General features: G+C 44.6%; 3 protein-coding genes across 3 annotated transcripts; 1 reads left to right on the forward strand and 2 right to left on the reverse strand.

Moving 5' to 3' along the window:
- On the reverse strand, nt 1-9,655 carry UPF3B (UPF3B regulator of nonsense mediated mRNA decay). Its single transcript, XM_054039503.1, has 10 exons — nt 9,151-9,655; nt 8,306-8,412; nt 8,055-8,161; nt 6,693-6,791; nt 5,942-6,052; nt 5,338-5,381; nt 4,110-4,298; nt 3,402-3,562; nt 2,169-2,481; nt 1-1,149 (listed from the first exon to the last, which is right to left on the reverse strand). Exons 1-10 carry the CDS (start codon nt 9,277-9,279, stop codon nt 1,006-1,008), a joined length of 1,404 nt encoding a protein of 467 aa, XP_053895478.1. The 5' UTR covers nt 9,280-9,655; the 3' UTR covers nt 1-1,005.
- A 68-nt stretch (nt 9,656-9,723) lies between these two features.
- On the forward strand, nt 9,724-11,776 carry NDUFA1 (NADH:ubiquinone oxidoreductase subunit A1). Its single transcript, XM_054039504.1, has 3 exons — nt 9,724-9,887; nt 10,433-10,522; nt 11,638-11,776. Exons 1-3 carry the CDS (start codon nt 9,786-9,788, stop codon nt 11,656-11,658), a joined length of 213 nt encoding a protein of 70 aa, XP_053895479.1. The 5' UTR covers nt 9,724-9,785; the 3' UTR covers nt 11,659-11,776.
- Nucleotides 11,777-13,714: 1,938 nt separating this feature from the next.
- LOC128843572 (putative defense protein 3) lies at nt 13,715-23,244 on the reverse strand. The gene is made up of 5 exons (XM_054040501.1): nt 23,040-23,244; nt 20,740-20,852; nt 18,285-18,400; nt 17,573-17,637; nt 13,715-14,599 (listed from the first exon to the last, which is right to left on the reverse strand). Exons 1-5 carry the CDS (start codon nt 23,242-23,244, stop codon nt 14,499-14,501), a joined length of 600 nt encoding a protein of 199 aa, XP_053896476.1. The 3' UTR covers nt 13,715-14,498.
- Nucleotides 23,245-24,904: the final 1,660 nt, after the last annotated feature.

A 24,904-nucleotide genomic window follows, 5' to 3' on the forward strand; every position in this document is an offset into this window, starting at 1 on the left:
TAAGTTAAAGTATCTTTAATATTTTGAGATATTTTATTGGTTTTAGTACAAAACAGCTAAGGCTAAAACTTGCTCGCTTAAAGAGGATCATTATTGGTGAAGTTTCTTCTGGGCTGTGAAATAACACTCCAATGGATTAGGAAAGATGAAGCAGAGATTGAAATGGCAAATTTCCTACTTTTAAGACACTGAAAAAAAGGGAATGCTTGAAAAGAATCAGACTCTCTACACAGCTATACTAAAATTAAAAAAAAAAATTGTTTCAGTGTAGGTAGGCAGACATTACATGACAAATTTATCAAAAAGGAAATACCCAGTAATAACAAAATTATTCCTACACTGCAATCTTTTAGTTCAACTACTTCCTTCAGTAATCCACTTCCTACATGGAAGATTCTTTATAAGGCCTCTCCCCACTTTCCAAACTTCCTACTGCTTCTATCTTGAAAAGGTTTGTTCTGCAGAAAACCAGGAAAAGGCTTCCCCAGACCACTGATGGCCCAGCTACCATAGTCTGAGAACTCTGTTTTAGTGCTAGGATTACACTGTTTACTTGTAACTATTGTAGTCTCAGACTCAAACACCACGCAGCATAGCAATATAGGATGTTAGCTTTTGAGCAAAACTGCAACTTTAACTTTGCTCCTCTTTTAAGTGTATCAAACACTGGTTCAGGACTGCTTTACAAAAAAGCTCTGCTTTTAAATCCAGGTGCCATCCTCCTGACCACATGACTCGCATTTCTCATACGTAAGGCCACAAAACGCTTTTCTACTTTGCAAACTGCAAACATTTTCTTCTCCATTGTAGTCTGATGCTATGAAAATAAATTCCAATAACAATGAGAACACATTTCAAATTCTGAGGTTCTTTAACCAGAAACATCCAACAGCACAATGTCCCCTCTTCTTCCTTTGTTCCTTCTCTTTGAAGGCACTTCTGGATTGCGTAGTACATGCTCTTTGGCTGCTTCGATAATCAGAATACATAAGGCCTGTGTGCTAATCACTCCTCTTCTTTTGTATTACTGGTCTCACTTTCCTGTTTATCTGCTCCTTGGTCCACAGACTTTGTAGCCATGTCTTCATAAGGACACAGTCTACTTCGACTTCGAACTCCTGGCTGGTATAGTTGCATTGCTGGACGATCCTGAAATAAATCAGAAGGTATCAGACAGTATGATGCTTTGGCTATTAGACAAATTCTTATAATTTCTAAAGGGATGATACTAAAAAAGGCAAATAGAACACCACACAGACCACTTCAGACTTTCCCAAAATATTATTAATTATTCAGTGACCCCCAACATTACAAGTTCAATGACAAAGAGTAACTGCTCAAATAGCACAGATGAGAATGCTGCTTTAGATTATGCACCCAAGTATTTTGAAGCATTCACAAGGATAATATTTTAAGGAACAATTCAGTTTGTCCTCTTCAAGCACATGAGCAAATTTCAAAGCTTCTCCCAAGGAACATTTTTTAACTAAAAACCATGACACACACCCACCCACCCATAGATGCTGCAAATGCAGAATTAATGCACATCTAAACTGGATGTATTCCTATCAATGGAAGGAATACATATTTTGGGGGTATTTTGCATATAGAACGATAAGTACATTAACATGGGGTCTGTGCCATGACACTGCATAGCAGTGCCTTATACCTGATGCAGCCGCCTCTGCAGTGTTTGGAGAAGGTATAATGGGGTGGCTGCTTGCTATATCATTTTCTCTCACTTACAGAGATGTACTTTCTGGCATTAACCCACATGCAGCATCTGCAAGAATCTGGTCCTACCAGATCAGTTCTCTGGTGACACAAAAGTTAAAAAACCAACATTTATCTGCTGGCAAAACCAGGACAGACATTTATTAACTTTTGTTCAGAACTTGCCAGTAACAGCTGGACTTGTACATAATTCCTACAAAGGCAACAAGAAATTTGCCAAGACTAAGTTCATCTTAGCAGCAGCAAAGCTTACAAGATCTGTCTATTTTTCCCCTCAGACACAATGGCAAAGTTTACAGTTGAATTATTATATGAAGGAGAAAAAAATTTCAAAAAAAGGTAAGAAATAGCATGACCCCCCCCCTTAATTAACATTTACTATAAAACCACAAACATGACCTTATAGAATGGGTGTGAATTTAAAGAGTCAGCACCTTATTTCTGATGCGATCTCTCTTAGCTGCATCCTCTTTTTTGTCATCTTTGGTTATTTTCTCAGCTTTTTCTGTGTTGCCTGTAAAGTCTGGAAGCTCACTTTTCCTTCCTTTCTCTCTGAATGAGTTTATCTCCTTTTTCACCTCTTCCTCTCTTTTTCTAAAAACTTTTTCTTTCTCAAAGCGTTCCTTCTGCCTACGACGCTCTTCATCTTGACGTCTCTGTTTCTCCCGCTGCAGTCTCTCATATTCTCTCTCTCTTTCAAAGTCTCTCTCCCGCTCCCTGTAATCTTTTCCATATTCATCTTCAGGTCTGTATGAAAAACACAGCGAGAAATTAAGCTTAGAAGACTGGATAATCAAAATCACAGATCTGTGTAATCAAAACTACAGCTCCAAATTTGCATCAATGTTGTCAGACACGGATTTGTAGATTTTAGACAAGAGTTAAAATATCCTAGAAGCCTACAGTCATATTTTACTACAGATACAGAAATAACTGCAGTGAGGATGTAAATCTTGATAATGAGTGAGAACACTACAGATAGGAAGTCCCACAGTTCTAGTCACATAGCTGACTAACTCCCTCAGTGGCCTTGGAAATTACTTAAATCTCTGCCTCATTCCTCGGACACATGGGGGAAACCCACACCTGTATACATCACATGGACGTTGTGAGGATTAGTTATTGCAGTATATGGTTGTCATTCTGGGCTGCATTCTGGCATAAGAATGGCCATACTTTTCCTTCCTGCCAAGGCCTCTAAAGGGATATACATTATGAGTATTGTGGACTTAAAGTGACCCCTATGCTCTCAGAAGCTGCTATAAGTGCAGGCTATGGAGCTGTTCTCATTTATGCTAGAGACTGTGCAAGCCCAAAGCCAGCCCCAGAATTTGGAGGACACAGAGGTGGCTTAAAGCCATCTTTGCCCAACAGCTGTGCCTCCTGAATTGGGCTCCATTTGTAAATATCTTCAAATGAAAGCCCAAGTGTTTATGATAAAACACTAAAATTTGTCTATTAAACAAACAGCTATGAAATAGTTCAAGTCCAGATGGACCCACCCCACTCCCTGATCATGAGTAAACTCTCCCAGACAATTCAGATCAGAGACATTTCTTCATTTGAATTCAAAAGCTGTTCCTGGACAGCGCAGCCTAAGTTTTAAATAGTCTAGAAGGGCTGGGGTTTTTTGGTAAGTCATATATACTAAGTACTGGAATACTAACTTTTTTGCCTTCTCCTCTTTAGTCTCCCCATCGGATCGTTTGGCTGACACGCTGATTAGTGCGCCAGCAGACTTTTCTTCCCTCACGATTTCTTTTTCCAGTTTCTTGAACTTTTCCTTTTTCTCCAAGTCTCTTTCATCTTTCTCTGGTTTCTTAAGTAGCTGTGAAGAAAAACACACATTCGATTTAATCAAAGGCTCATTCTAATTCTACTCTGCAGCACAGTATAATTTAGCTACTCAGTTGAAGTGACTTCTGCTTAACATGAGAAATATACATATATGTAACTAGTTATTTCCATACTCCCTATGCTCAGAGGTAGTAATGTCTACAACTAAAATAATGATCCCAATCCCAGAATAGGATTCATTGCCCTGTACAGTATGAGAACAAGATAAAATACTGAAGATGGTAATAAAATATAGCCAGTTACCCAGATTATATTAAATTCATATGTTCTGGGGAATGAAAGCATATACACAAGTATTCAAATGAAAATTGTTTATTAAAGATAAAACTAAAGCAACTAACAATCAACATACAAATCCTTACTGTACTTTAACAAAAGCATGAACATTATGAAATAACTAGTCTACTCCTTCAAGATCATGAATTACTCTTGGATAAGTATTCAGTGAACACATTTTGTATGCAACTTTTACAGGGAAGGGGGAGGAAAACGGCCTATAACAATGATATGTTCTGTACCTTAATCTTTGGTTCGTCCTTTGATTTATCCCTTTCTTTCTCTGGGCATTTATCAACTTTCTTCAGTTTTTCTGCTTCTTTTCTCTTCCTTCTTTCTTCTTCTTTCCATTTCCTCCTTTCTTCTTCTCTTTGTCTTTTTCTTTCCAGTTCCCTTCTTCTCCTCTCCTCTCTTTTTTCTTCTCTCAGTCTCTGGAAAGGGGGCGGGGGGGCGGGAAGGGGGAGAACAAAAAAAAAAAAAATATTTCCCACATTAGAAAAAAAAAGTTACTTTTAAAAGTTCCATAAGATACCATGTCCTAAAATGACACAAAATTCTCTAAAATATATAGCTTTATAAAACATTTGTGTCTCCTGTTGTATCCTACTTTTAAGCAACTTATTGAAAGCTTCAAAATTCACTGGAGCAGCATTATGATGTATATTTCAGATATCAGTAACTCCATATTTTAATGGAGGTTAAAATGAAACACCCACACATCAGAACCCACCCTAAAAAGTTAAACACATCTGAAAGAAAAATAGGTTCATAGGAGAGAAATCACCAAGAGGGCATTAAATTAAATCCTGGTAGCTGCAAACGGTATGTTAAACAGAAGATGGCTTGCCAATCACACAGCTGCAGCTCACATCGCTCAGTGTTCCACTGTGACAAGGACTGTTATTAAACCACCATGTTAAGCAAAATATAGCTTGATATCAATTCTCTGGAAGCCACTATCAATCCCTGCTAAAACGCACAGTTTGTTAAGCATGAACCCAGGTTATACCAAGTATTTGGGATACAGAGTACAAGGAAACCCCACCCCATTTTAAACATGATTATAATTATTAGACTAAGGCCCTGTACACACTATATTTTTCCTCTGCAAGCATGCACTAGATCTGCTCCACTACACTTACCATCTGCTGAGCAGCATGGATTCAGTTAGGCAGCAGGATGCAGTCCCGTAGCAGAACAATCAGTTGTAGGACGTTTCCTCCCCCCACCCAGCCTTTTTTAAGTTTCACAACTTTCTTCTGAGGAGAGAAGGAAGCAGGAAGTGCTCCCACCTACCTGAACAATTCTGTAGCTCTGGGAGAATTATTTAAAACAAGGTCTTTAGATACATTTACCACATAAGAAAATCTTACTATACAGACATCACTGTACATACACAAGTTCTAAGAGCAAGTTATCAAAAACTGTAACCCAAAAAGATTCTACATAGATTATACAGAGAAATCATACCTGTTTGTTTTTCAAGAAGTTCAGAAGGGGAGTTGTCTTTTTAGCTAAATAAACATTAAGAACATAAATATTTTTGCCTTTACAAATATCAAGATATGTTTGCATAAGTTAGATGGGAAAGACTTCTCAGTCTATATTAAGTTTTGCTCAGTTTCAGTCTTACTTGTACCACAACTTCTCTCTCTTCTTGAAATGTATACTCTTCATTTACTTATAAATGGCTATGTCTCCTCATTTAATGTTTTAGCTAAACTAAATGAGCCGTAACTTACATTTATATATCACTTCCCATCCCACAGTACTAATATTAAAGGAGCCAATGCACCCATCACTGGAATTTAACAGCACATAACACAGGTGTTTAGTATAGGTAGTGGAAAGGATTATTATATGCAATTTAAACTAAGAAGAGGGACTGGAACAGGGATGAATAAAGTAGATCTTCACTAGTAGTATTACTCTAAGGACTTAATGATACTAAATAATCTAAAAAGGAATGTAGAGTCCCCAAAGTTCAAAAGTCACAAACCTACAAAATATTGTACTTCGTATGTCTTCCTACACTGTGAGAAGAGGTTCATATACAAGATATCAGTTTTCATACCTATTAACTCTTTGTTTCTTGCCTCTATTTCCTCTAGTAGTGTTTCAGGAGTCGATGTTAACTTTTCATCATCTGCACTGTAACTTTCCAAAAACTTCTTATACTCTGGGTCTGGAGAGAAAGATTGGTTTGTGCTACAAAATACACATACTGACCCCTCTTCTGGGAATTTCAGTAGTCACTCTGCATTTTCAAACTTACGAACAAACAAGAATGGGTTATATAGTCTTATGAGCTGCTGCCCAATATTTATCTTTAGCCAAGTTAAATCTAACTCTGAGGCAGGAACCATGTCTGGTTATGTTTTGTAAAGTACACAATTAATAGTAATAATGCAAGATTTTAACAACTTTATTCCATAGTGTGCTTATTAAGATATTGTATTGGTTTTGCAATTGTCTGTTTTTCTTCTAGTGTACCAAGCCTACAAAAGCTAACTGGGACAAGGACCATCTTTTCATTACATGTATGGGTGTTAGCTAGTACAACAGGACCCTATCCCTTGCTGGGGACCACTAGGTACTATCATAATAATATCAATAATACCTTAAGTACTTTTGTTATAGTAAAACAGACAAGTTATTTTGAAAAACAGAAATGTAATTGTTGCACGTTAAGTGTTTAGTATCAAACATATTGTTACACTAGGACACCACACAGTCAAAATAAATTCAAATTTCTATTAGATACCATGCACCACATAAATCTCCACATATGCATGCATACAAACAACCAACCCTAGTAGTTATACCATCATCAATAGTCCCAGTTTTGGCATCCTTTTTCTTATTCTTCTTTTTTGCAGATTTTTGGAAAGGTGCAAATTCTACTATGGCAGCATACTCCTGACCTGTTAAATGTAAAATGTTAAAACTGTTTAATCACCAAGGTAAAAAAAACAACACACTAAATTCCTGACAGTGTATTATATTGGAGGAGGTACACTGGGGCGTGTTTATAAGAAACAATACTAGAACAGATAAATAGATAGTAGCTATGAAATTTATGTTTATATATCTGACCACATGACAACATTATTTATAACCCTTTCATCGCAAGAGGATCTCAAAGCACTTTCCAGCCTATACACAAAATACATACAAAACTACATTAAAAGAAAGTTAAAGTTGCAAAATGTAATACTCAAAAGTTAGGAAATGCCAGAGCTAAGGTTGCTCAGGCAACCTTAATTCAGCATCCCGATAGTTATGCATTATGATCACATGCTGTCTGTCCCCCACCCCCCCATTCCTGCTTCATTCACTGGGGGGGTGGGGAAGGGGGAGAGAGAGCTCTGTGTGTTCAACTGGGAATATGGAGAAATGGGAAATTTCTGTTCTTGACAAAATCCAATATGATTGACAAAAAGTCCATGCAGAACAGAGAAGTAGTTTCAGAGAATCTAGGTAATTTAAATTGATGCTTGGAACATGAAGCTGGCCACTCAATGCCTTCTGAATAACTGAGACTTCAATTGTCACAGCTCCATTTCACAAAAAGCAACTGGTTGGTGGAAGATGAAAAATAAAAAAATTAAAAGTAAAATCTCCCTTAAAAACATAAAAATATATCTAAAAAAATATCCAAATAAAACAAGAGTTTCAGGTGAAATTCTGGAAGTCAATTGGAAACAGTGCACAAGACTCCCATGGAGACAGAATTTCACCCAGAATGTGTGTGTTAGAGGATATCAGCCTTAGTATTATAAGGCTTTAGTATTAGGTGCTGAATGCGCCCAAAAAACCACAAAACATACTAAAATGACAGTTAACTAAACTTAGATTATATACATGTAAGTTACTAATGGGCTAGAATTCCTCTTAAGCAGTTTGTTTAGAAAATTTAGCACTAATATTGCTTTAAAAAGGGGATTTTATTGTTATTATTTTAAGCTATATTTAAAATCTACTACAAAAAGTGTCATGAAGTTTATCGAAAAGACTACATGCAAGCACCGTGTATTTAATCTCGATATATGGTGCCCAAGTATAGTTATGGCACTAAAAGAAAAAAAAAAAATTGGGACTAAACTACCTGACAATCTCCTAAATCTCATTTAATATATCTGACATACAAACATTTTAGTATATAACCAAGTTTTATGTTTACTTGCCTTTGTGATCAACAAAAACATAACCATCAAAGCGATCCCTGAACAGTACTATGTCTTCTTGGTTTTTAAAGTTGATGTATGCTCTGGAAAACATGTGAGGATACAAACTGCAAAAGGACAGAAAGATAGCAATGTGTAAGGAAATGAAGCTGGCTAGTTGCTGATGATTTTAACTATACACACTATAGACAAGTGTAAATTAATTGACATACTAGAGTTACATGAAAAAATGGAAACCTGAAGTGTTGTACCTGGAATCATTAGCAAAGAATTCAAAATAGTCATGTTCAGGCAAAGGCTGAAGATGTTCTTCAAGTTGTTCCTTAGTCAAGCTGGGAGGCAAGCGTCGAATTACCACCTTAAACACAAGAATTTTAAGAGCGTAAAATTATTGTCTGCCCCTGACTTTATTTCAGAGGTTACTTGAAAGATGCCATAGGATAACAAAGCTAAGTCAACAACTGTGGCTCATGTCAAGAAAGTGGAAATCTTTTTCACCCAGCCTGGCTTCAATACCATTTTTATATCTTAAGCACTGAGTGATCTAGAAACATCACAATTCTTCAAGAAAGCACAGAAAGACTGGGGGCCTGATCCAGCACCCACTTAAGTCAAAGAAAAGACTCCTCCTCACTTCCCAAGAGGAGCAGTCTCAGGCCCTAAGTGATGAGAGCAAGGAATTCAAAGGCAAGATTCCGGAGCTCCGTTCCCTAGCCTACCACTAACTGCTACTTTGGGCAAGTGACTTGGGCCAAACATTTCCCACGTGGTGGCCAGTGGGTCCGGATGCCACCCAGGCCTTGGTTCTGCAGAGTGCTGCCAACTCTCAAAGCGCCGCGCGAGCTCAGCACCTCCCTGGGCAAACCATCAGATCTGGGCACCGAAAAACGAGACACCGCCAGATACGGGCCCGGGCGCCCTGGGCCTGCCTGGCCCCATCCCCAGAACAGCGTCCAGAGGCCCCGTCCGGGGGTTGAGGCGCTGGGCTCTACGGAGCAGCCCGGCAGGAGCGCAGGCCGGGGCACGGGAGAGGGGAAAGCGCCGCCAGCCCCGAGCTAGGGAGCCTCGGTCCCGAGGGCCCCGCCCCCAGCCTCACCTTACTGAGCGTCTCCTTCTTGTCCTTCGGCCGCTCGAGCCGCTCGGGCTCCCCGCCCCCCCTGAGATCCAGGGGGCCCCCGGGCGCCCGCTTCTCTTTAGGCCTAGTGTTCTCCTTATCCTCCTTCATCCCGTTCTCCGGCCAGCGAGCCACGCCCCCTCTCGCCCATTGGCTGCTGCGCCTCTCGCGGGATCACCGCCTTAAAGGGCCACGAACCGCCGCCTGGCGCCGGCGGCGCCTCCTCAAGGCTACAGCACCGTGGGGCTGGGAGTTCCCGGCATGCACTGGGGCTAACGGGGGCGGCCGCTCCCGGCATGCTCCCAGCAGGCAGGTCATCGGGGCCACGGGAAGTTCCCGGCAGCCGTGGCAGGCCTAGTGGGACGCCGAGCGCCTCCACAGTCACGGGGGGCCTAGCCCCGCCCTATCGCTGTTGCACTCGTGACCCTTCAACGGCCTTTGCCTCGGCACAATGGCGGCGGCGGCGCGCCGTCGTGATGCATGATGGGTAGGCGGTGCCCTGTGGGTAGTCCTGGGGCGGGGCTAATGCGCAGGCGACTTGGGGCTACTTGCGCATGCGCACTCCTGGGGTCGGTTGTCTAGCGTAGCAGTCGGTAGCGGCTCGAGCGGACGCCGGGATGTGGTACGAGATCCTGCCCAGCGCGGCCATTATGGGCCTGTGCCTGACCATCCCCGGCGTGTCCCTCATCCACATCCACAGATACCTCAACGGGGGCAAGGTCAGGGCCGGGGCGGAGCCAGGAGGGGTGGGGGGCGGAGCCAGGAGGGGTGGGGGGCTGGGCCGGCTCCGGACGGAAAGGGAGGGGGGGTGACAGCTGACGCGGGGGGGAGCGGGCGCTGGGGGGGGACGACAGCTGACGCGGGGGGGGATAGCTGACGCGGGGGGGAGCGGGCGCTGGGGGGGGGACAGCTGACGCGGGGGGGGAGCGGGCGCTGGGGGGGGGGACAGCTGACGTGGGGGGGGGGGATAGCTGGCGCGGGGGGGGGGGGACAGCTGACGCGGGGGGGAGCGGGCGCTGGGGGGGGACAGCTAACGCGGGGGGGAGCCGGTGCTTGTGCAGAGCGAGCCGCTGGAGTCCAGCAGAGAGCGCCGCTCTCCTTCCCCCACCCCGGGAACTACTTGGGGCCTTGTCCGAGCCCAAGCTCGCTGTCCAGGCCAGGCGGCACGATCCTGTCTCCTGTGCGGCCTCCTCCTGCTCCCCTCTCCGCGCTGTGTCCAAGCCCCGTTCTCCCAGCGCCGTGACACGTTGCTCTGTGTGTGCAGGAAAAGAGAATCGCTCGCCAACCCTACCAGTGGTACCTGATGGAAAGAGACAGGCGACTGTCGGGGGTTAATGAATACCATCGGTCCAAGGTAAATGCCTTCCAAGGAATCTATAAATACAAGGCAGCTGAACTCTGCAAAATCCAAACACCTCAAAATTCAACTAACCAGGAGTTGAAAATGACAGTTGTAGGTCTCTGCATTGAGCACTAGCTATTGTTTGAGTTGAGTTAGACCCTTGGCTGGGTTCTGCTCTCTGTTACTTCAGTCTTGATGGTAACTGAGGGTAGAACTTAGCCTGCTAACTGGTGCAGACAACAAGTGCTTATTTTTAATGCATTGTCATACAGCTAATCAGTGGACTGGCTTGCTTTGATTGGTTCAAATCTGGATGCAATCTTCTGTGCACACCCCAAGCCTGACTCTTTTAGCATTAGTGTCTTTTCATTCTCACTTGATATCTTCAGTGAAGACTTGCTACTGCTAGTACTTAAAGGTGACATGCAAAGGGCTTTTTTGAGTGCCCGTATTTGTTGCTTTATAACATACAAAGAAAGCCTGTAATATTTTATTAGACATGGCCTGGTCTGTTTTTTCTAGGGGTCTCTGGGATGTTTCTAAGCATGTGTATTATGAGCTGTCACATTAGTAGAAGGGGTTGGAATGTTTAATTTGTTACATCCTTTCTCCAAGCCTTATTTAGTCATTAAAGTGAAATTAGGGGTTAACACAAACAAATTTTAAACAGTGACAAAATTCCTTTCCCTCTGAATTGCTCAACTTTTCACTCTCCACTAAAGTGATGTAATTTCACTGGTTCTGCAGTTAGCAGGGTGTTCCTGAGCAGACAAGACCTAAATGTCTAATGTAAAGAACATTCTTTTGAAAAACCTTTTCAGATCACCTTTAGTCATGGTACGTAGGGATGGTATAATTTGCACAGGGTTGCCTTGATGAATTTGGTCTCTTCCCTTTGTAACTCCTGTGATGCTATCACTAGAGTTTGCTTAATTGTGCTTTTGTGATTCTTTCCCCCCATTTTTTTTTTTAAATTGCATGGTTTTTGGACAATGCTAACTTCTTATTCTGCTGAGGAATTTATGGTTAGAAAAAGATGTGTACTTTCTGAGAAACATAAACGGCGCGGTGAGATTGGTGTAAATTCTGTATGGATAGTTAAGAGTGTTTCACTTTTTATTTTTCAGGGATTGGAGAACATTGACTAAGGAGCAACTCATTGAGTGAAGAGTCCTAGTTCTTGTACAAAGCAGTTTAGCTCCAGTAAACATGCATGTATATTTGATGCAATGTGTTATATGTTGCACATAAACCTGGAAAATGAAAGTGGGTTTCTGCACTTGTTTTATTGGTATAACTTTAAAAGGTGTATATTGAAAATAATACAGCCAACCATAAACATTCTGCAGTCAAACATACAAAAAGGAATACACAACAGAGGTAGGCAATTACCCTAAAGTTATAGATGTGCTTCCAGCTAAGAAACTTGCAACAAAAGTTAGTGGCGTGCCAGAGAGAGTTAAATCTATTTTATTTATATACCTGTTATTTTCAGTAACTTGTATAACTCTGTGCAGATACACTAATAGACTACTAAGCTGCTGTAAATAGCAAAAATAACCATTTATTGAGGTTGTCTCCCCTCACGAAATTGGCATGCAATGAGTAATGCTAAGCCTTAATTTCTTATTCATTATAAAGCTGTTAAAGCATCAACTTCTGCTGTCACATAATCAATTATAGGATACCCTTCTCAAAAAGGAGAGGTTGCAAGAATAGTAGCAATACAGTCATTACTTAAAGAAATGACCAGCCTTTTAAGAAATTACTTCTGGAGTGTACCACTAACGAATACAATGCCATTGTCTTAATTCTGAAAGATGTTTTGTACTATTGATGTATAATGAAAAGGTATACAGATATAGTAACTATAGGCCTGTTAGTTTAACATCAGTAGTGTGCAAGGTGCTGGAGAAGATTCTGAAAGAGAAACTAGTTGAGGACCTTGAAGTTAATGGCAAATGCGATAAATTACAGCATGGTTTTACGAAGGGCAGATCATGCCAAACGAATCTGATCTCCTTCTTTGAGAAAGTAACGGACTTATTAGATAAGGGAAATGCGGTGGACCTAATATACCTGGATTTCAGTAAAGCGTTTGATACAGTACCCCATGAGGAACTATTGGTTAAAATGAAAAACATGGGGATCGATATGAAAATCCAAAGGTGGATAGGGAATTGGTTAATGGGGAGAATGCAGAGGGTCGTATTAAAGGGTGAATTGTCGGGTTGGAGGGAGGTTACTAGTGGAGTGCCTCAAGGTTCGGTTTTGGGACCCATCTTATTTAATCTATTTATAACTGACCTCGGGACCGATTGCAAGAGTGGGCTGATAAAGTTTGCGGATGATACGAAGGTGGGAGGAGTTGCAAACTCGGAGGAGGATAGGGATACTCTGCAGGGAGACTTGAATGAGCTTGTGAATTGGAGTATCAGAAATAGGATGAAATTTAATAGTAAAAAGTGTAAGGTGATGCACTTGGGGACGAATAATAACAATTTTAGTTACAAGATGGGGACGCATTGGTTAGAAGTAACGGAAGAGGAGAAGGACCTAGGGGTCCTTGTGGACCGCAGGATGACTATGAGTCGGCAATGTGACGTGGCGGTGAAAAAAGCCAATGCGGTCTTGGGATGTATTAGGCGAGGTATATCTAGTAGAGATAGGGAGGTCCTGCTTCCGTTGTATAAGGCGCTGGTGAGACCTCATTTGGAGTACTGTGTGCAGTTCTGGTCTCCAATGTTTAAAAAAGATGAACTCAAACTGGAACGGATGCAGAGAAGGGCGACTAAGATGATCAGAGGAATGGAAAACCTGTCGTATGAAAAGAGATTAGAGGAGCTTGGGTTGTTTAGTCTGACAAAGCGAAGGCTGAGGGGGGATATGATTGCTATCTTTAAATATATCAGAGGGGTTAATACAAGGGAGGGAGAGGAATTATTCCAGTTTAGTACTAATGTGGACACGAGAACGAATGGATACAAACTGGCCGGGGGGAAGTTTAGGCTTGAAATTAGACGAAGGTTTCTGACCATCAGAGGGGTGAAATATTGGAACGGCCTTCCGAGGGAAACGGTGGGGGCGACGGACCTGTCTGGTTTTAAGATTAAGTTGGATAAGTTTATGGAGGGAATGGTTTAATGATAAAACATAGTAGCCAAGGAAAACCAAGCAATGGTACATGAACAGCATAATGGCCAACAAGGGTCAGGCTAGAGACTCTTGCCTATATGCTCGGGGTATTACTGATCGCCATATTTGGGGTCGGGAAGGAATTTTCCTCCAGGGTAGATTGGCTGAGCCTCTGGAGGTTTTTCGCCTTCCTCCGCAGCATGGGGCAGGGATCACTAGCAGGAGGGTCTCAGCCGATTGAAGTCACTAAAACACAGGTTTGGGGACTTCAACGGTAGAGTCCAGGGAAGGGTCTTGCGGCCTGCAGCATGCAGGGGGTCAGACCAGATGATCATAATGGTCCCTTCTGACCTTAATGTCTATGAGTCTATAGTAGTGATATCCTTATGTGTACCATTCCTTATACAAATCAAATGAGTTTGATCTTATATAGGTTCTAATTTAGAATGCAGTTGAAGTCATGGCGTTAATTTTGTTCTTCAGATCAGTTCTAGCTGCTCTGAGATTTCACTATAGCTTTGTACTACTCAACTTTAACCTTAGTCCTAGTCTACATACAGATCATGTAATATTAAAATGGCATTGGTTAGGGTTGTGAGAGTAATACCCAGAGAGGGGACATTGTTATACTTATATAACGTGCCTGTAGGGAATAAGCTGTACCAGTATAACTGTGCACTAGAGGGTTGCATTACTTTAACTATATTGGTATAGTTTAAAAACAGTATAACATGTGTAGACAAAGGCCTTAGGCTTCCAGAATCCACTTCATGGCAGGAGCAAATGCAGTGATTGTATACATGGTCTGTATTTATTCCTTAGCCGTTTAATAGATCCTCTGAAACGCCAACACTTAATATAAGTAGCCAGGTAAAAGCAGTAAGTGGAAAGACATCATTGTCACAATAATTACTGTCCATGTAAGCTTCTCAGCACCACATGTAGCTTTAGAATCTGTAGTTTGGAAAACAAAATAAATGTCTTCAATTTAGAACTAGTTTTCATTACACAGGTGAGGCAACATTGATACTAGTGTGGTCCTCAGTTTTTCCTCCCTTTAACCCTGTTTTAACTATAGGGAAAAAGCAACGAGTAGTTGCCACTTGTTCACTTCCTATTCACAATCAGTGGCAGTACCTAGTAATCACTGTTGTTTTTCAGACAACCAACATCTATGGATTAACAAAGTCTAAGCACAGCTGATTGTGGAAGCAATGAACAGGGCATTAATTAACTTCTAAGAAACATTTCAAACTACTGTGTATTTACCGCATGTTTTATACAACGATTGAGATGTGTGCATTGTACCTAGATTAGATGGAAAAACCAAAGCACGGAGAGGTTGTATGACGTGCCCCAGCTCCCACAGTAAGTCAGTTGCAAAATGGAGCACAGTGAGACAAGTGCCTAGTCTCCTGCTCTAGCCATTTTATACTACTACCCTGATTATTAATCTGACAGTCATATCAAATGACTTCCTCACCCCTTGTATGTTCTGTGTAGTTGCAGGTTTTCAAAGGGTGTACAGTTGCCTTGTGTGTCCTTACTGCTAACTTGAGACATTTTGTGTCTTGCTTTTGAATCCCTTTCTGACTGATAGGGCCAATCCTATCATTTATTATGTTGGTTTTAAAATATAATGCTCCTGTCTCAGGGAAGTCATTCCATGAGTCAGACTAGAACGGATTAACTACATTTCAAAAGTGTTCTTGCTGTTAAACCAAGCAGCTACAGAATAAATGAATACCAATAAAGAGAGCTGATTTTTGGATGAGACACACTTAATGTAAAATTTGGATACTACCTGTGCAGTTTGTGTCAAAGCACTTCAACTAGATAGTGCTTTTCTGGTGAATTACCTAGGCTTGATGCTTAGCTAACTCAGTGGGAATAGTTCCAAATCCCCTTCACTCTAAGCATTTGAATTAAGTATGATTTGTGGTTTCAGAGCTTGTCTTTTCCACTTAAAATGAGACCTCATACCATCCCTCAAACTCTTATACAATTCCCCTGTACAGTCAGCGTTTAAAACCTGCAGGGACCATTAGATCATCTAGTCCAGGGGTAGGCAACCTATGGCACGCATGCCGAAGGCGGCACGCGAGCTGATTTTCAGTGGCACTCACACTGCCTGGGTCCTGGCGACCAGTCCGGGGGGCTCTGCATTTTAATTTAATTTTAAATGAAGCTTCTTAAACATTTTAAAAACCTTATTTACTTTACATACAACAATAGTTGAGTTATATATTATAGACTTATAGAAAGAGACCTTCTAAAAAGGTTAAAATGTATTACTGGCACGCGAAACCTTAAATTAGAGTGAATAAATTAAGACCCGGCACACCACTTCTGAAAGGTTGCCAACCCCTGATCTAGTCTGATCTCCTGTATATCACAGGCTACCACCATCACCCAAGCCACCTGCATGTAGGGGCAGATTATAAGTCATTAGTACTGTTTCTCTTATGTAAGACAAGAACAACACTTAACTGCACACTAAAGCCCTGGATTAATGATCCCTGAGCAAGTTGCAGAGACAATCTCTAAAATAATGGCCTTTAAATTGTTCTTTCTAATGAGCAATCAGCTTGAAAATGAGCTTTTGTTTTTGTATTGAAGAGGAGGTGACAGTATCTTACTTCCTTTTATTTACTCAATAACTCCAAGCACATTACAAACATTAATTAATTAAGCCCAAGTATCTGTGTGAGGGGGGCATTGCCTATCCTTGTTTTACTGATGGTGAAACTGAGGCATGGTTTACATGAATTATCCATGAACACATGCTGAGTCAACAACAGAATTTAGGAGGCCTGATTCCCACTCCCTGCCTCAACTGTGTCATAAGTAGCCACCTAATTAACAATGTTGGAGCTACCTAATAACTATGTTGGAACCACTTTAGCAGACGTCTGTTCCTGCGTAGTTTGGATCACTACTGCTAGGCTGTGTTACTGAACAGGCTTTGAGACTAGCATGCTATATGCTGGGATGGCCAAATTTACTGAGCCTCTGAGCCACATACAACAATCTTCAGAAGTTCAAGAGCGAAGGCATACCTGCCAGGGTTTGGGGCCTCAGCCCCATGGGAGGTGCCTTTTGGGGCTTCAGCCCCACTGGCTGAACCCTGAGCTCCCACAAGTGTCCCCCGAGACCCAGATTTGAGCAACTGCAGATATTAAGTCTTCATATAATTAACACTGAAAGAGAGATAGTGGCTCATTTTTTATCATAGGCTGTGCAACAGCATACATGGCAACCTTTACAGTAGGGTTACATTAGTATGCATCATTTGGCCCTCAACGCAGTTAAAGTTTTCTGATTAGGTGAGCTGAGAGGAAGATACTCATTCCCTAGAAGAACCAGAAACAAAACCAGCTCTCTACCCTTCTGATGACTTTGATATTTGCATATACAAATTCCTATTGGTGCAAGTTACTCTTTTACCCCTTTCCAGATGGAGGAGAGAGTCAGCTCTGAGAGTAACTAGTCTATTTTTTCTTCTCTGTGCAAGACTCCCATTAGCTAGTAGCAGTGGCTGACATTTTACTCCATAATACGAGTCATATCTTCATGGGAGACCTGGGATATTTCATTTAGTTCTGTGCACCATGTTAGCAGAAATATATTCTCAGACTGGAAGGAGTTCAGAGAAGAGCAACAAAGTTTAGGGGGCTGGAGTGAATGATTTAGGAGGAGAGACAAAGAGCTACATATGTAAATTCCAGCTTAGTGAACTGAACTGATCCCTTGTATGGTGAAGAAAAATAATTTCAGAGCAAACTGCACGCAGACTAGCGCACGCTGCATTTCTGATACATCAGTGGCTTTTCTCTTGATGCATCTTTAACTCCTATTTGCATTAATGGCAGTTAGCTACACAATCCGCTGCCTTAAATTGGAATGATACATTCACTAATTACTCACCTCTCCAGATCACTTTGGATTTGATACCGAGCCAATAAACTTCACGAGACTGTGCTACAGTTGCCCTGTTCAAAAGGAAAAAGAACAGTGGAACATGGTTATAAAATGGGAAGAATTCCCCCTCCCACCCTACAAAGATATTCCAGTAACTCATTGTAGCCCTTCTGTGATGGCGTTGCTGCTTTGCTCATAAATTCATTAGCAAATGGTAATGTAAGCCTAACCTCATGGAAAAGTGAATCCACCCTGTCTTGCACACAGAAAAGTGAGCTGCGGCTGACATTTTCAGATGGCTTCCCAACTGAAGATCCTTCCACTCCCAGAAAGGATCAGAATACTATTCCTGCAGTATAGCAACATTCTTCTGCTTTAAGATCATTTGTAATCCGAACGGTGTGAATCAGCGCTCATTAGTTACGTGCAGCTTTCACTTGTCTGGGGAGACCCTGCTGCTGATTGAGCCCCTAATGTATTGTGGGTGACATTTTCAGAAGCACCTAAGTGGCTTAGGAGCACAAGATCGTGAAAGTCAATGGGGCTTATGCTCTGGAATCACTCAGGTGCTTTTGAAAATCCTGCCCTATATTAAACAGCTGAACTGTTTGACTGTATTATGTATAGGTAGAGAAAAGAGAAGAAAACATGTTTGAGATGTCCATTGGAGGGGGAGGGGATTTCATTTAAAAGGGAACTCTCTCATGAAGCTACTTACCTGAATGTAATAACGGCAGGGCAACCAGAGATTGGGGGCAGCCAGGTATAAGTGGTCAGGCTTGTTTTTAACTCGGTGTTAGAATGAGTAATCGCACCTTTTGGGTTTCCAGAGCACTGCAAAAAAAAGAATATCAATCCATGTATTACTTGTTTAGTTACAATGAATAGTGTACCTGTTACACACATCCCCAAACTGGAGAGTGCTCCCCTGCGGTGATACAGAAGGAACATTTGGGGGGGGGGGTGCGGTGGGCCTTGGGACCAGCCCTCATTGGGGGTGGGGAGGGAACACCACCCAACCCCATTCTGACCCCAACTCCGGCCCCAGCCAGGGCTGGTGCTACCAGTAAGGCAAACTAGGCGGTTGCCTAGGGTGCCAAGATTTGGGGGGCGCCAAAAAGCGGTGCCCCCAATTTTTTTTTTTTTTTACAGCGTTCCTGGGCTGGGCTGCTGGCGGCACACTGATACGTGCGGCTCAGAATCCCTCTCCCAGCTCAGCGGCCGCTCCATGCAATTACTGTCATTGCCGGGGGGGCGGTGTGCTCGGGGAGTGGGCGTAGCAGAGGTGAGCTGGGGTGGGGAACCCTGCGGCATCTCCCCTCCCCCGCCCCGCGGCGGCTCCCCACCCCCCCGGCCCAGGAAGCCGTACGGCAGCTCCCCACCCCAGCTCACCTCTGCTTCACCCCCTCCCCGAGCATGCCGCCCCCCACTCTAATTCTCCTCCCCTCCCAGGCTTGCGGTGCCAAACAGATGATTGGAGCTGCAAGCCTGGGAGGTGGGAGAAGCAGAGGTGAGCTGGGGTGGGGAACTGCCGCACGGCTCCCCGGGGGAGGAAGCTGCCGCGGAGTGGGGGGGAGCCTCAAGGCAGAGAGGGGGGCGGGGAGCTGACGCAGGGCTGGGGGGGGCGCAAGGTGGAAGTTTCACCTAAGGCGCGAAACTTCCTTGCACCGGCTCTGGCCCTGCCAAGGCCATGGCTTCGACTCCTGGCTGTGGCTTCTGCTTCCAGCCCCACGGGACAGATTGCATTACAGGCGAGGGGGGTTACCACAGAAAAAGGTTGGGGACCACTGCACTAGTAGGGTTACCATACGTCCGGATTTTCCCGGACATGTCCGGCTTTTGGGGGCTCAAATCCCCGTCCGGGGGGAAATCCCCAAAAGCCAGACATGTCCGGGAAAATCGGGAGGGAGGGAGGCTCGGCCGGGGCCTCTTTGGCCGGGGCCGGTGCGGGGCCGGGCCGGGGTCGCGGGGCCGGGGGCATGGTGCCGGGCCGGGAGCCGGGCCGGGGTCCAGGGGCGCAGTGCCGGGCCGGGGTCGCGGGGCCGGGGGGCATGGTGCCGAGCCGGGCCAGGCGCGCGGTGCCGGGCCGGGGTCCAGGGGCGCAGTGCCGGGCCGGGGTCGCGGGGCCGGGGGGTGCGCGGGGCCGGGGGGTGCGCTGGGCCGCGGGGCTGGGGGCTGCGCAGGGCCGGGGGGTGCGCGGGGCCGGGGGGGTGCGCTGGGCCGCGGGGCCGGGCCGGGAGCCGGTCGGGGGGCCGGGCCGCCGGGGGGGGGGGGGGCGCCAGGCCGCCGGGGGCCGGTAGTGCTGGGCGGGCCGGGGGTGGTCGGCCGGGGCCGGCACCCCAGGGCCCGAGCCGACCCAGGCTGGAGCCGCCGGGGGGCCAGCCTGGGCCGCACCTCCTCCCCCCACACCCCCCCTTACCTGCTTCAGGCTTCCCGCGAATTAAATGTTCGCGGGAAGCAGGGGAGGGGGCGGAGACTTTGGGGAGGGGGCGGAGTTGGGGCGGGGGCATGGGCGGGGCGGGGGCGGGGCCCCGTGGAGTGTCCTCCATTTGGAGGCACAAAATATGGTAACCCTATGCACTAGGTGCATGTACAATCAATTGGTAAACAAACAAAAAAACCCTGTTTCCTTAGCAACGATATCCCCCTCCCCTCACCAAAAGCCTGGGTAATAGACATCCCATGCAACGTGCCCTGATCAATCCAAATGCTCCCACCCTGCTCCACTGAAGTCACAGGACTCAAGCACCGGCCCCTCCATCCCCCATTCTGAGGTCTCCAGAGAGCTGTGATATGAACAGGGAACAGTGGAGAAAGAAATCCACGCCCTGCAAACCTGTGGATTCTGCCCAGCTGGATGGAGGTGTAACCCCTTCTGTGCCCTTCCAAGCAGCGAGCACTGGGAGAGTTAATGGTTACTCAGGTTGCATCACATCTGTGTGTAGTCTCCTACAACTCACAGTGTGTATGGGGGAGAGGGAGGCAGAGCACGCTGCTTTCCTGGGGATCCAGCTTGCCTGCTCCACCGCTGAGATCCCAGGACAGCTCATCGTGTCTCCTGTTTCCCAGCTGCCTTTGCTGTTGTATGTTGTTTCTCTCGCTCCATTTAATTTCACAGTATTTATTAAGCCACGATGCCCCATAAGGCTAGAAATGAGAAGCTCCCAGCTTACCTGTAAGAACTTAGTGTTATTGGCAGGATTCTGCCAAGTGCCAAGTGCAGCAGTGGAGCCAAAGGTGCGAGCTTCCAGCAACAGGCCTCTGTATCCCGGCCCTACAATCTGAACTGGAAGATAGTATATGCATCTGTCGCATGTTAGTCACCCGTAGCTGGGGCTGGCTTCTCAAACCGTCACTACCATTAATAACTCCAAAGATATACCAGATATATCTTTGCACATCAGCTGTGTCTGCAAAACTAGCCCAGTGATTAGCGTGCCAGCCCGGGACTTAGGAGACGCTGGCTCAATTCCCTCTTTGCCACTGACTTCCCATGGCACCCTGGGCTGGTCACTTAGTCTATCTATGCCTTGATTTCCCCATCTGCAAAACAAGGATGATAGTAGTTCTCTGTCTCACAGGGGACTGCAAGTTGGGTGAGGTGCTCCTTTACTATGGGCCTGGGGCAATATAAGTACCACAGAGACTGACTGTGAAAAAGGCTTTAGATAAAATTCTGCCCTCAGGTAACTGGGTGCCGCTCCCATTGAGATTATAAGCAGGGCTAGGGACAAGGAGCAAGTTTTCCTCTTTAGCTTGTTCTCGCAGCTCCTGGGGCTTCTGAGCTGGCACCTAAGGCTTCCTCCTCTTTCCTGGCCTTGAACAGCAGCACATTCCACCTCCAGGAGGCAGCCAGGGTGTACAAGGAGACAGGACTGAATATGCCAGGCAGTGATGGTCACCTCTTCTCAAGAAAAGATACATTAGAATGGGAAACAGTGCAGAGAAGGGCAATGAAAATCATGAATGGTATGGAACAGCTTCCAGATGAGGAGCAATTAAAAGGACTGGGATTGTTTAGCTTAGAAAAGAGATGACTAAGAGATGACTAAGAACTGGGGGGATATGATAGAGGTCTATAAAATCATGACTGGTGTGGAGAAAGTGAATTGGGAAGTGTTATTTACCCCTTCACTTGACACAAGACCCAGGGGTCACTCTGTGAAATTAACAAGCAGCAACTTTAAAACAAACTAAGGCAAGTATTTCTTCACACAACACACAGTCAACCTGTGGAACTCGTTGCCTGGGAATGTTGCGAAGGCTGAAAGTATAACTGGGTTCAGAAAAGAATTAGATAAGTTCCTGCAGGATAGTCCATCAATGGCTGTTACCCAAGATGATCAGGGACACTATTGCAAGCTTTGGGTGTCCCTAAACCTCTATTAGAAGCTGGGACTGAATGAAACTGGATGGATCATTCAAAATTGCCCTGTTCTGTTCATGTCCTCTGACACATCTGGCACTAGCCACATACTGGCTTAGATGGACCATTGGTCTGACCCAGTATGGCCATTCTTACGTTCTAGGATCAAGGGTAACAAAGAACCAGAAGAGGAATGGACTGGGGGAGAAGTGAAGAGAGGGAGTCTGAGCCCTTGGAAAAGGAGGGCAGAGAGGGTCAGATGGTAGCCATAGCGAGAGGTGAAGAAGAAAGATATCAGAGATATATTGGGACTGAAAGGAAAGGAAGAAGACACTGAACTGTATGCTAAGCAAGTAACCGGGCATGAGTCAGCAGGGGGAAGGATGGTCTTGTTACTAGTATACAGGACAGGGACTCAGGCCTCCCGGCTTCCATTCCCAACTCTGCCACTGACTATGGGATGTGGGAAGGTCACATCTCTTCTCTAGCCTCAGTTATGCATCTGACCACCAACTCATTTCAAATGGGCCACCAAAGAACTAGCAGATGTTAATTTCTGCTTACTGCCTTCCTTGGTACAGAAACAAATCACCGAACTATCGGCGATAGCCCTGCACCAGTTAAGAATTCCCTTAGCTATCTGGTGCCAGTTAAAATCATCCCCTGATTTCATGGCATTGGCCCAATCCTGCCAGATGCTGGATTCATCCTCTGAGGGCCTAACCCTTGTCTGATTCATCACTAGATTATCAGCGTCACTATAACAGAATGCAGCCATATCATGATTACTTGATTGGCATACAGACCTGGCAGACTTTAAAATAACTTGCATAGCGTTTGTAACGTCAGCTTCTCATCTCCATGTAGTTCTCAGTTAGTTTCTCCTGATCCTCTCCTGCTGATCTGCTCACAGTTGTTTTAATTCATTTCACTAAACAGAAACTTACTAAACACATTTTAGGGAGAAAACATGGTGAAAAAGAGAAGCTCACTAATAATACTGATCCATTTACACGGAAAGCATGCCAAATGCAAACAAAACTATGAAGAAATCATGGATTTTAAGTGAATTTTATCAATCCAGTTAAGACGTTGGAACTTAATTACCATTAATCGGCTGCCTGTTCACGAAGGAAGATACATCAATCTGGATCTCATAGGGGGCTGGACTTGGCTGGGGCTGGACCCCCATATGCACAGGCATCATATTCTCACAGGCTGATGCTGGGGCTCCTGTTGGAAAAGCAACACATGAACGAATAATGTTCCAAAAGACGATGTAGCCAAGAAGTGAAGGACTCCAGTGAGCCATGAGTGGGGGAACCAAGAATAAATCCTCTCTGACTGTAGCCACGTTTAAGACAGAGGAAAGAGGAGCAGGGCTCTGCTGAGTCACTTACCCTCAACAAATTCATTTTCTAGCCTTGGGTTTTGAATGCTTTTTGCGCACACGCCCTCTGAATGAGGGCTGTGTTCAGTGATTTCTAGCTATTAGCTATCTGCATAAGGGATCTTTCAGAATAACTAAGGGTATTTTGCTTTCACTTCCCTCCTTACAACCCACTTCTTTCTCCTGCTTTCCTATGGTAATCGCCTTGCCAAGAGGTCTCCAACCCTCCCTGTGCTGGGGTTGTTCCTGGTTTTCTATTGGTCTGAGTTAGACTGTAAGCAGCTCAGGGCAGGAACCTGGTCCTTCAAGTGTTGTGTAGAGACCAAGACGACTCATGATGCTGTAGGGATGAATAACAAGGCGAGCTTTCTGCTGCAGATGGGTCTGAACCAAACCTCTAGAGCTGAGCCCCCCGAATCCAAGCTTCACACAGTTGGCCCCTCTCTATATACTGAGCATTAATTGGGAAAGGAGGGCAGTTCCCCTATTAGTACTGGTGCTCTATAGGAAAGCAAATAAAAAACATAACCCATCCTTCTCTGCTGCCTTTGTCCTCCCTACCCACTCCGCATTCATGCATTCAGGACTGCTGGCTCTCCGACTAACCCCTATTTTTGCTGTAAAAGGTCACTGAGCAGCTATCAGATTGTAGTAATTTTTGGCCACTACCAGCCTGGACTTTAAACAAATCTGTTCTACGGGTTAAAGACTCTATATCCTCATTATCAATCCCCGAACATCCATTCCCTACATTCTGTGTCCTAACAGCTCGCTCTTTGGCATTAATCCTTCATGAGTAAGCGATGCCAGAACGAACCCGTGGCCTGGAGATGTGAAGGGTCCATGACTTTCTCTTTACATAATCACAGTGAAATTACCTACAAATTCACTGATCGCAATCTACACCTTTAGAAGTGACATTTTCCATTTAATTGCTTTTACTCTGGTTAGACTCACTCACCGAAACAAAATTGCTTTCCAGCCAAATAGGAGTTAGTACTAGAAAAATGCAAGGGAGCTGCTGAAGATGTATGAGTCAGAATTCCTGAACATTATCATAAAAAAGTTTAAAGGGCTTATCAACTTTCCCTTCAAAGCCTCTGCTTGTATGGCAAATGCCAAGGCTGGCCAGGTGCTCTCTGTCCCCTGACAAGAACAAACGGACATTTGTTCCCATTGCTGGTGAGAAATGTACGGCAGCCTTCACAAGGCTAAGAAGATTAAAGAGCCACGGAAAGGGAAGGGAGTTTGTTGTAGGCAGAGGCAAGCAGGGAAGGAAAGAGAAAAACAGCCCTGACCCCTTTGTGGGGCATCAAGAGTGCAAACCAGGGAACAAACGCCATTAAATAACAGAAGATTTGATCTACTCTGCTCACCCTGGGGGATATCAGGAGGAGCTCGACTGGGGTGGAGCCAGTGTGAGTGGAGAATAAAAGTACATGAACTCAAGTAAATGGAACTCCCCTGGCTCTACTGCAGCATTCAGGAGAACTTTGGCCCAAATTAGACCCAACATTTCGATCTGAATTTCCCCACATTTGAAGGGGGCTCTGAGTGGACCCATCTCTTGTCTGCGTCTTAA

The sequence above is a fragment of the Malaclemys terrapin genome, chromosome 9 (assembly GCF_027887155.1).
Source record: "Malaclemys terrapin pileata isolate rMalTer1 chromosome 9, rMalTer1.hap1, whole genome shotgun sequence".
NCBI lineage: Eukaryota > Metazoa > Chordata > Testudines > Emydidae > Malaclemys > Malaclemys terrapin.